This window comes from Sylvia atricapilla, chromosome 20 (genome assembly GCF_009819655.1).
Source record: "Sylvia atricapilla isolate bSylAtr1 chromosome 20, bSylAtr1.pri, whole genome shotgun sequence".
Lineage (NCBI taxonomy): Eukaryota > Metazoa > Chordata > Aves > Passeriformes > Sylviidae > Sylvia > Sylvia atricapilla.
The window spans coordinates 11,205,393-11,216,839 of record NC_089159.1 but is presented as its reverse complement, the minus strand read 5'-3'; the positions used below and the strand labels follow the sequence as shown (position 1 = coordinate 11,216,839).

The following is an 11,447-nucleotide window of genomic DNA, read 5'->3' as shown; positions in this document are numbered from 1 at the left end:
CCTAGAGAACTCTCCTAGTACAACACAGTGGCAGCAGTTCTGCTGATTCTCCGACGAATAAGACTATCAATGGTATTTTTCATGCACCCAATAAGGAACATGGCAACATTTAATTTAGATCTTGTCTCGTTAATGCTGGTTGGTTAGACTCCTCACGGAAACCGTGAGACTTTTCCAGACTGAGGACTTGGCTATTTCACAAATAGTGAAGTCCTTTTCTATGTGAGGAACCCCCTCCTTTGTAAAATCCTTTTTAAAGGCATTACAGTGGACTGTGGTAAGCGAGCTGGTGTTAGCTTACCCCTACTGCTGTGCAGAAGAGAACTTACTTTTTCATCCAGTCATCACCCGTGGTGTGGAAAGGCGATGCCGGTGTCCGCGCAGCCGGCGGTGCCTCCGCAGCACGCCGCCTCCGCCGCTCTCCCCTCAGGGCCGCCCGCGTTCGTTAGTGTTAACGGTCGGTAGTGCGCGGCTCGGCCGCGGGGGCGGGGGGCGCGCGGTGAGACCGTCCGGTGCGCGCAGCCCCTGCGGCCCTGGAGCCGTTTCCTACCCCTCTAGGTCGGTAGAGAAAACCATCTGAGGTAAAACGAAAGCTTTATTTTGTTGAAAATTTTATATTGCGGGATCAATTGTAAATTTAATATTAACAGTTGAGAAACAATTTGTCTTTTACGGTAGCTGACATTGATGAACGGATTTATGGTTTGTAGCTTTAATTTGTGACAGTGTTGCTACAATCTGAGGCAGGACAGCATGGGATACTGGGTTTTCAGAACAAAACGGCATGAAGTCCCACTGGTCTCACAATAATGTTGTGGAGATCCATCACTGGGGGGGCAGTCTTCAGCTTTCAAGGTGATTGAGCAGGTTTTCAGAAACGTTACATTCTCTCTGCTCTGCTCTTGTGGTGTTTGGTTTGGTGTTTGTATGTTTGTTTGTTTTGGGTGTTTTTGGTTTTTTTTTTTCACCAATATTCCTTCTTTATAATTTTCTGATTTTTTTGAACACTGTCTGGTTTCACTCTGAGAAACTCTGCTCTGATCTAAACTACAGAAGAGCTAGACGGAGGGGACACAGCTGTATCATCTGATGTCAAGCTCTTGATCTCCTTCATCTGCTTTGGCTCCCACTATATTTCCTCCCAGGAAAGAATATTGTTGACACAAAGATGGAATATACTACTAAGGATATTTTATGACTGACATCTTAACTAGATACTTAACACACCTCTCATTTGCTTCCACGGTCTTTATGCATTTCTACAACAAATCAATTCAGAATTACCATTCACAGGTCTGGGGACTATCAAAAAGTAATGTCCAGCGAACACGTGGGTGTTTTTTTCCAGATAAATCTTAACAGGAAGTGGGTGAAAAGAAAAACCAAGAAATTACGTGTGTGTGCTATGCCTCCTCCACTTGCTGCTACAGCACCAGGCTGCTAGCAGTGGTAGCTACTGTAGTTCCCACAGCAGCCAGTTTGGTTGCCTTCAGTGCAGTTCAAGCCACCTCCTGCAATATTTAGTCGCACATCTAAAAATAAACTGCGGTGCTGCTGCTGAGGAGATTGAGACTGAAAGACCCTTCCTAGGGAAGGGGAACTGAGGATGTGGCACTTTGCCAAGGCTTTGAACTTCCGAGTAGTTCAGTCAAGGAGCAAGATCAGTCAAGAGATGTGTGAGGGAAAAAGGAGTTAAGGGTAACTGTGCTGAATGGGGTGTGGGCAGAGCTGTGTGTTGCTGAGCAGCTACGTACATTTGGGCTCAGGAGCTGTCTCAGGAACATTGCATGAGCATACTGCAAGAATAAGAAAATTTATAATCAACTTTGCATGAATTCAGGACATTGGTTTCACCCTCTACTAAACATGTGTCCTCAAGTATGATTTGTTCTTTTGTTCTTTGCTCTACTTTAGTCCTTTCTGGACTTTCTCATTTCCTCATTTGCCTGCTGAATTTTCTACCTCAGCTTTTCAGCTCCTGTTTTGATTTGGGGTTTGTTTTTTGTTTTGGTTTGTTGTATTGTGTGGTTGTGGTTTTGGTTCATTGGTTTGGGTTGGGTTTTCTTTGATTGTGGGGGTTTTTTTGTTTTTTTTTTGTTTTTTGGTTTTTTTTTCCCAAATCAGCATTAGAAAAAAAAAATCACCTAATCAAGCATTAGAACAGGCTGCCCTGGTGGAATTCTCATCCCTGGATGTGTTCAAAAAGCATGTGGATTTAGCACTTGAGGATATGGTTTAGTGGTGAATACAGCTGTGCTGCCTTAACAGTTGGACTCAATGACCTTAGAGGTCTTTTCCAACCTCAAAAATTCTAAGATTACATTTCTTTTTACAGTTTAGATTTTATGCAACCATATTCTTGAAATGTGTTTACTTCTCCAACCTCTGTGAGGCTATTTATCTTTTATATTTGTTCACTTTTTCTCTTGTTTTCTGTGATTGCTTGTTTAGTAATCCCATCTTCCTCTCCTTTCCTTTCTTCTTCCTATTGTATAGTCTATCTTTTTCTGTCAGTTCCACTTCTCTCCTCCTAAATTCCAATCATAAATTCATCTGTTTCTTCATTCTCCCACTCCAAACACATCACTGCATTCTTCCCTACACGTCAGCAAAGACTTGGAGAACTTTGAGCAAGAAATCTATTTTTTTCATATCAGTGTCATTTTGCAGGTAAAATGAACAAAATATTTCTCATCCTTATAGACCTGTCTTCTCCCCTTCTTGCTTCAGCAGTCACATATAATGCTATTTCTCTTTTTAGGTTCCACATTCCAAGAACTGACCTTCATTATATCCAGAAACTTTCCAAATAGCAATGGCCAAACTGTTGCAAGATCCATCTAAACTTCATCCCTCAGAATGGCACACTGCAAACAGGATGCAGCGTGCCACTACAGAGTCCCAGAAATCCAGGTCAGAATGCATGATAGCTGAGAGTTGGAGGCTGGTGGATGAAATAGAAAAGACAACTCAAAAAACCCAAAGTGATGTCAACAAGAAATTAGGTAATCTCATGTCTTCTGCAAGGGTCAAGATACGTTATTTGAAATATATATTCAAGACGGACTTAGAAAATTAGTTGATAATGAATAGGAGTGAGTATATGTCAATGCCATGCTCGTTGATGTCACGGAAAAATCAAAAATACTTTATAAAATATTTTGAGGCAGACTCTATTTTTATAACAAAACACACGAAAAGCTATTTTAACTAAACCTCCTGACACAGGGTTGCTAAACTGTTTCCACAGAGCCCGCAGCAAGAACAGGCAACTCTACTATTGAATAAGTCTATTTTTAGCCATATCTAAGATCTGAGCTACATACAGTCCTCTCGCTCATAAAATGGGCCCATATTAATATGTTTGTTATTTTGGTTCTACAGAACAGAGACTGGAAGAAATAAAATTCTGGAAGCAAGAATTAGATAACAAGCTGGAACAAATTGTTCATGAGACAGAGACACTGTTGACTTTGAAGAACAGGCTGGAGAGAGCTTTGGAGGGCTGCAAAGAGCCACTTGTCATTGCCCAAAAGTGTCTCCTGTACAGGTGAGCATTCAAAGAGAGAAAAGAAATCTAGATAATGAACCTTTAACAAATAAGAAAACAGACTGCAAACTAAGGCCCATCTCTCTTTGCAGTGGAGTCACAGTCTGATTTAGGTGTTAAAACACTGGGGAAAGCAGAACTTTATCATCTTCTGGTAAATGCAGGCATTTGAACAATGTGGCTGATAGTTTTTCCTTTTTTCATGCAGGCAGAGGCGAGTTGGGATTGACTTGGTACATGATGAAGTAGAACAGGAGCTGGTGAAGGAAGCCGAAGTCGTCCAGGGGATTATTGCTTTACTTGGACGTACATTGGAACAAACAAATGAGCAAATCAGGTGCAGAGGCAAAGAGCATAATAGAACACTAATTAGATGAAAATTAAGACAGCTATAATAGTGAGAACTTGTAGGGTCAGACTGAGCATAGGTCTTAAGTTATCTTCAATGCTAAATAGGAGTAGGAGGTCAGTCCTAATTCATACCGCTCAATCAGTAACAGTGAGAGGTTCTGCATATGGAATACAAAGTACTGGCACTTGATGCTTGGCCTTCTCATGATACAGTCCTGTGCCTTTAATTTCAATGAGAATTGGACCATCAGTTTATAGAAAGACAGCTTCATACTGTAGATTTTGTGACTTGACAACTAAGGGTTCCTACATGAAGATTTCTGTAACAGCATTTGAATTACCTTAGTGCATGTATGCATGCATATTAAAGATACCTGTGTGTGCCTACACTTTGTCTTAGAGTTTGGTTGTTTCTTCTCCTAGACAAAACCGTTCAGCAAAATACAACCTGGAAATGGATCTGAAGGACAAATTCACAGCTTTGACGATTGATGATTACTGCGCTAGCTTGACAAATGACACTCCTCAGATTATATATTCTGACAATGCAATGAAACTAGAAGGAAAGTAAGTGGTTCTTTAGTTCAACGTATGATAATTATACAGATAATACGGGCTGTCCCAGTGATAGCAAGATTAGTTTTGTGTAAAACAGGCTTTATCTTTTTGCCATCTGATTGTTTCTCATACTTCTGTCCATTACTTTTGTATCTGTATAATACGTCTATGAAATAAGCCACAATAATTATGCTCCCAGTGAACTGCTTTAAAAGGCTTTTGAAGCTCACAGTTAGCTAAGGCAGAATTTCACACATTGCTTAAACACAGAATAGATTTACAGATCATAACTTCTTTCCTCTCCCAGGGTGTCCCAGTGCGGAGAGTGCTGGACTGGGAGACATGAGATGTAGAGTCAGTTTCTGACTCAGACATTAACCTGTCAAACATGCCCACTCTGCATGGGTTAGTTAGTGTGAAAGGTTTAAATGGAAAAATGGCTACCACAGAAAAATGGGCTGAAAAGAGGAACTATACTGAGAAAGCAGTGTGTGCGAGGGCCTCAGAGAGTCACTGTTGCTATGCAACAGCTGGCAAACTTGCAACACCAAGAGGCTGACAGCTCTTGTGGCCAGCACAGTAGCATGCATCAACAACGTTATGTAACTCTGACCACATGCAAGATGGCATTGCCCGCTCTGTGCAAGTGACTACTACAACTTTATATATCCACCCAATGAAACAAGGAACGAAGCCCTCCGAGGAACTTTCCAAACACTCGCCTGCAAGCCACAGCTGCACAAGGATGACCGTCTAATTCTGGGGCTGGGCTTCTCAACTTTTGTTCCAGGCAGGTACTGCAAGTGTCATATAGGTGAACTGTGTGAGAGAATAAGTGACTGTGTTGTGTAAATAACTACCTGCTATTAATAGTAACAGCTTTATTAATGGAAGATGTTCTAAGAAATATTTGTTATTATGTGCATTTAACCCCACGATAACTCAATTCTTCGCCAGGGGAAAAGAAAGTTATAGCAAAGTTGCTCTATGACTAGCAAATTTATTTTCATCTGACTCAACTACCTCATTACAAAATTATTGTGACAGTGTCTTTCTTTCGTATCTGTAGAACTCCCAGGACAGGTGGCACTTACCGGGACATGCAGTTAAAAGTACGACCTTGTTCTTGATTTTGTCATAATTACAGATTTATGAAGTCATACAGGGCCTCCTGCTGTCTGTTGGTGACTTTTTATATTGAATCTCTTTCAGTTTTGTTAGCCCTGAGGACTGGATAGATTTCTCAAACATAAATGTTGAAAAGGCTGACAAGCAGCGAAACAATTCTTTGGCACTGAAGGCAGTTATTGATGGCATCCTCTCGCAGACAGCAAATGATATGCGCAGGCAATGTGAGATGGTGAATATGGCTTTTAGAAATAGGGTGAAGGAAGTCAAGGATGCCAAGCACAAGCTAGAGATGCTTCTTGCAATGGTAAGTCATAGGGGACAGTCAGTGAAAAACTGGAAACACTGGGCTTGGGTTATCTACTGGTTTTCCCAGTCCAGTGGGTTGCACTAATCTGCCACATTTTCCTTTTTTTTCCCTTCTCCTTCCTCCATAAAAGTAATCTTACATTGCTTTTCTCAGCTCTGTGTGCACCACCATAGAGAGGAATTTCTGGAGTCACTCATTCAATCTAAGTGTTGCTGTAGCCATCGGTAAAGTCAGGACTTTCCTTGTGATTTTTAGTTGCACGGGGCTCCTATAGCTTTTTCAGGATTGTGATATGAGCCTGATAATTGATAAAAGCAGGGTCAATGTGCTCAAAATTTGACACATGAAAACTGAGCATTAATATTAAAAAATAATTGCTGAGCTTAAGTTTCTGGATTCACCCAGAACAGTATCATCTGCTTTCCAATGAAGGAATCATACTCCTGGCTAAGCTTTGCAAAATATTCTTGGATGAAATAACAACATAGTGAGTGTTACTGTGATTGTTACAACTATTAGAGATGGTGATGATTTCACACATTGCAAGAGGCAGCGTGCAGAATTTTGTTGTTGGATTTGTTAAGGTGATGGATGAGATTGCTGCACAGGAAAAGAACATTGCAGCCTTAAAGAAAGCAATCGCTGATAAGGAAGGACCTATAAAAGTGGCTCAAACCCGCTTGGAAGCGAGAAACCATCGCCCCAATGTGGAACTGTGCTTTGACACAGTGCACAGCAGCCTGATGACTGAAGTTCAAGAGATCACCAAAAATATTCAAAGGCAAGTGGAAATGATGCAAGAGGGAAATCTGGGGTGGTAATTTAATGAGTTAGCATGACAATGGGTCCCAGCTCCTCTCCCTGAAAAGTTGGGAATTGCTTTTCTCTTAAGGGCAGGACGCTTTAAGGGAAGTTGATGGATAGACTTTATGGGAAAACAATTGATATCGTCTCTACAAATCTCTTTCCATCTTTCTTTTCCTTGCTCAGAATTCCTAAGCCTTATGAGAAAAAACCCTATCCATGTGTTTTCAACTAATGCCTGCCTCTATTTCCCCTATTAGATTAAAGGATGCATTGGCACAGGCTCAGACAGAGCTGAAAGCTCTGAGCCACCGACAGCTTTCCTTGGAGGAAGAGATCAAGGTCAAGGAGAATACACTATACATTGATGAAGTGCTGTGCATGCAAATGAGAGAGTCTGTTTGCATAAACAATTACTGAAGTAATTTTTTCCTAGAGATACTGGGAGATTGTGCTCCAAAGAACCAGCTCCTGCTGAAATTTTATTGACAAATTTCCAAATTTATTGCCTTGGCTCAATGCTGTCTAGTTGTGCAAGGCAATTAAAACAGACCTAGTATTTACAGGTATCTGTTTCACAGCTATCTGTGCTCAAAAACATTTGATGAAATCTTCCACGTGGCAATAAAAGTCCAGAATAATGAGAGATGCCCCTTCTTACATGTTTCTCTCATGTGTAACCAGTGATATCTTTAGCCATTGAAAGGTGTCAAAAGGCAACTGTGTGGAAGCTAGAGCACGAGTGTCCTCATAAATCACTTATTGGAAAGCTGGGCAAGTGAGAGGGATGTCTGTCAGGACTGGCCATGCTATGTTTTGTTTTTATCTTAGCATCTGCTGCTAAGAACTAGATGGTATGGCCAACTTAACAGAACAGGACCTAACTTATCTAACTGATACACTAGATAGTGCATCTGTCTGCACATCTGAATCGAGATCAAGTCAAGGCTGACTTTGGGAAAATCGCTTCTTCACCCCATGTCTCAGTTTCCCCATTTGTAAAATGGAAACAATGAGATGGGTTTCAACAGTACAGTGTTTGAAGCTCTACAGTGAGAAGTGCTGAAAAAAGAAGGGGATCTTATTTTTTATCAGAGATGCCTGTAAGGATGGAAAAGGGATCACTGCTTCCTTTGGTTCTGGCAAGGAAAAACAAAGCAAGGGCAAGAATAAATAATGCTAGAGACAAAGGAGTCCAATTCCCAAGTGCAGCATTTTAATGCATGGAGTTTAAAATTGTCCCTTGCCTCTCTCTTGCTGGAATGATAACTCCCTTTCAGAGGCACTGCTGTCAAAATTCAAATCCCTTACTAAAGCCCTCCAAAGAAATCATTAATGCAGATGTCACTAGGTGTTCTTCTCTTCTTGTAGTTTACACCATGGGGTAGGTGATGACAAAATAATTGAGTTCTGAGTCAATCAGGTACTTGAACTTCCTGTAAATATCAGCCAACAGCCGCTCCTCTTCAGTGCTGTCATCTTGGGCTGTATAAATCCTGACCTGTATGCACAAACAGCAGTCATTTCTCTCAGATATAGGGAGCTCAACTCATCACAGCTCATGGCAACAAGAAGCATCTGTGACTAATAAGGAATCTAGAGAAGCAAAATTCCTTAAATTTGAATAGAATCTTGAGGCTTTCCTCTCTTCCCACTCCCAACTGACTGAAAACATCATCTCCTGCCAAAGAATTTTTGGGAGGTGTTGGGAGGAATGGGTTAAATAATGGAACACTAGCAAGAAGGATTGTAAATAACTCAGGTGATCTTGCAGATGGGAATAGCCCTTGATAACCCAGTACGAACACTAGCCAATGACCCTGTGGCATGGAGTTTATGCCTGCATCTCCATTCATGTGCATCTGCCTGGGGTTGCTTTGGGGATGCCTCGGTGAGCAAAGGAAGGGAAGTAAATTTACTCTTTGTCTTTTAAGCTGTGGTTTTGTGGTTGTCCTAGCTGTCTGCCTGTGCTGACACAGGCAGGAAGAGCAAGGTTCTTTTTACCTCCATAACTGATGCATCCCTAGGATCTGCAGAGATCTGTGAGGACCTACTGAATTCAGATTGTAGCACACGAAGTAGCATGTCAGCATGGTTTACACCAGCTGCAGTTGTGGCCTGGCCCCAGTTCAACACAGGTCCCCTGAAGGGTGTGACGTGTTTATATTTTTTTGCAGTTCAGTGGGATTCAGTCCACTTTCCTTGGTTTAAGCATAGACATAAGCACTGAGCCTGAGAGGTGACTGAGAAACCCTAGAAGTGGGAGATGGCTTGAACTAGAGATGACAGAGGGAATGCCAGTCTAGGAAGAGCTTCTGGAATTTTCAAGACTTCAAAATAAACTTGTATAGTATCTGTAAGTGGCTAAGTAGGTTTGGAAAGCCCCATTTCTCTGAGTGGTTCCCAACCTCTTTAGTACTAAGGAATAACATAGGGAAGATAGTTATATTAACGTTTCTGTAAGTGACCTCTGCCTAGGCATGGGGTCCTTTGGGTATAGGAGCAAGAAAGGCAATGGGAGTTTTGAAGCACAAAGTCTTACCTTTATGGTAGTCAAAATACATTTCCTTTCTGCACGGTTTTGTAGCAGCCTCTCCATAAAGCTGACACTTAGAAATGCCCAGACTTTCAGAAATAACAACCTCTTGCATGATAAGATAAGCTGTAGCAGCTCATTGTCCAGTAACTCATGGTCATTGTTCAATTCAAGTGTTAATTTCTGAGAAAAAAAATGAACACACTGTTACTGTACTACTACACAGACGTTACGTGCAGTAACTAGAATTCAACAAATAGTTTTCCAAGTTAACCAACAAAAGTTAATGTCAGCAGATCAATTTGGTACCTTGACATCAGCTGAGAATCTGTTTTGCATTATGACAACAGTGTATGTGCTATAGTAAATCACTCTCCTGTTAAGATGGGGTGATCCTTTGTGAATTTATTAGAAAATGCTGTACCCATAGTCATACCATGATCTTATCTAACATAATGAAAATTATGAGAGAGAAGAGTAGAGCCTATGATGGTTTCTAGAAAGCTTTACAGATCTCTGGTGTCTATTGGAAACTCTGCAATGGAACAGGACTTACAGAGAGCTGTCAGCAACCATCAGGTGTAAGGCCAAGTGTTTCCTTCTGGCATGCAAAGAGCTGATGCTCACTTACATGGGTCAGCTGTTGCATACCTTTGGTGACACATCCATTGTGACACTGAAGTGCTTTGACATGGGCACTAGTTAATTTAGATGTGCAGTAGAACGTTTGTGCATTGCCAAAATAGGGCAGCCCGACAGCATTATGGTGGGTTATAACTGGACAAGGATAATTTCATAAACTATGCTATGGGTAAAACGCTGAAATGACTCACGAAAACTGCCCTCTGAATGTAAAACTGAAGCAGTCAGGAACTTCTGTTGCTGAGTGCTGTTATGCAGAAGGCCTACGTGAGTACTTTGTTTAGCTTTGTGATAATGCAGAAGGGTGTCCCTATCATTTCCCTTACCTGCAGACCATGCCAGTAAGCTGGGAGAAGGTTGGTGAGGGTAGGTCTCATTGTCCAGTCTGGGTCACTAAAATAACAGCTCCGTAGGCTGATGCTCCTTACTGGGATCTCCACTAGCAGGATCCTAGCTAGGTGATCGTGCTTCATGACTCTTTCAAAGAAGAAGTTCACGTTCAGTTTCGGGGCTCTCTTGGCCAAGTTTGCCCATGACATTCCTGAGACCACTTGCCCATGAGGGTCATGGATATGACACTTGATATTCAAGGTGCACAGGGAATGAGAGCTGTGCTCCCGCAGGATGTCCAGCAGTTCATCAGACATGCAGTTATAATTGAAAGTCAGGATGGTCAGCCTGTGGAACTTAGACATAGTTTGGTGGAACAAGGCACTGCTGTAGACAGAAAGGTGGAGACTGAAGAAATCCTCAATATTGATTTCAGATATAAAGCTTCTATTTGTCAAGCTGCTCAGAGAATTCAGAAGCTCACAGCCTTCTTCCAAAGTTATTCTTGCTCCTTTTAAGTTAAGATAATCAAGTTGATTGCTCATCCTTTTCAGGAAGGCAGCTAAATTCTTGATAAACTGAGCCCTAACCACATTTTTCCAGATCAAGCAGTCTAATTCTAGGTACTTGATGCTCAGGGATTCTAGGTGACTATTACATTTACCCAGGTGTGAAAGAAGACCTCTCATAATCACTTGAAATTTTTTGGTACAGGGAGTATTGTAAGGATTCGATAACTTGATCTCAAGGCGCTTCAAATATTTGCCAAATTTCTTGGTATACCACAGTGCACTTTGAAACTCCAGTGTGCGTGCCCTTGATGGTTGGCCATAGAATGTGATGGTTCTGCATCTCCAGAGAGACCCAGAGTGCATGGTGCAACTCCATTTTTTACAAACCAAGGCAGCCTGAGATCTGTCCCTGTCATCTAACCAACGGAAGACATGACTCAGACAGACATCAGGTAGATAGGCCCAGGAGCTTTGCTCGGGTTCACCATCATCTTCCATTGAGAGGGCTTTTCTTCTGGGTCTTGAGTCAAACCAACATGCAGAAAGCAGTGGGTGGATTTCTTGCCAATCCAAACATAATAGGCTTCTAAAGAAATGGATTAAAGTTTGCTTCTTTACAATCCAAAACCACCAACCCTTTGCCTCTGTACTCCAGCTGTCAGAGTCAAATTCTTGAGTCTAAACTATAGTCTTACCTAAACCAAAAGATAAAAAACAAAGAGTGAA

General features: G+C 41.6%; 2 protein-coding genes across 5 annotated transcripts; one reads left to right on the top strand and one right to left on the bottom strand.

Annotated features, from left to right (window-relative positions):
- The first annotated feature begins 493 nt into the window (after window positions 1-493).
- TEKT1 (tektin 1) lies at window positions 494-7,361 on the top strand. Of its 4 annotated transcripts, none has more exons than XM_066333652.1 (8): window positions 494-581; window positions 2,762-3,005; window positions 3,385-3,550; window positions 3,759-3,887; window positions 4,325-4,468; window positions 5,672-5,894; window positions 6,482-6,678; window positions 6,962-7,361. In XM_066333652.1, exons 2-8 carry the CDS (start codon window positions 2,816-2,818, stop codon window positions 7,119-7,121), a joined length of 1,209 nt encoding a protein of 402 aa, XP_066189749.1. In that variant the 5' UTR covers window positions 494-581; window positions 2,762-2,815; the 3' UTR covers window positions 7,122-7,361. The 4 variants fall into 4 exon arrangements, with proteins under 4 accessions (XP_066189749.1, XP_066189747.1, XP_066189746.1 ...); XM_066333650.1 differs by lacking the exon at window positions 494-581 and adding an exon at window positions 2,277-2,670; XM_066333649.1 differs by lacking the exon at window positions 494-581 and having other exon boundaries at window positions 2,277-3,005.
- Window positions 7,362-7,999: 638 nt separating this feature from the next.
- Window positions 8,000-11,262, bottom strand: FBXO39 (F-box protein 39). Its single transcript, XM_066333689.1, has 3 exons — window positions 10,206-11,262; window positions 9,244-9,420; window positions 8,000-8,202 (listed from the first exon to the last, which is right to left on the bottom strand). The coding sequence occupies exons 1-3, from the start codon at window positions 11,217-11,219 to the stop codon at window positions 8,074-8,076; spliced, it is 1,320 nt and encodes a 439-aa protein (XP_066189786.1). The 5' UTR covers window positions 11,220-11,262; the 3' UTR covers window positions 8,000-8,073.
- Window positions 11,263-11,447: the final 185 nt, after the last annotated feature.

Excerpts from the sequence above, each read along its gene's own strand:
- TEKT1 (XM_066333652.1), top strand. The coding sequence starts at position 2,816 with ATGGCCAAACTGTTGCAAGATCCATCTAAACTTCATCCCTCAGAATGG. Across the intron at positions 3,006-3,384 it reads TGATGTCAACAAGAAATTAG|AACAGAGACTGGAAGAAATA; the intron begins GTAATCTCATGT and ends TTGGTTCTACAG. Across the intron at positions 3,888-4,324 it reads CAAACAAATGAGCAAATCAG|ACAAAACCGTTCAGCAAAAT; the intron begins GTGCAGAGGCAA and ends TTCTTCTCCTAG.
- FBXO39 (XM_066333689.1), bottom strand. The coding sequence starts at position 11,219 with ATGGAAGATGATGGTGAACCCGAGCAAAGCTCCTGGGCCTATCTACCT. Across the intron at positions 9,421-10,205 it reads CTTACTGGCATGGTCTGCAG|AAATTAACACTTGAATTGAA; the intron begins GTAAGGGAAATG and ends TTTTTTTCTCAG. Across the intron at positions 8,203-9,243 it reads GTATTTTGACTACCATAAAG|GTCAGGATTTATACAGCCCA; the intron begins GTAAGACTTTGT and ends TTGTGCATACAG.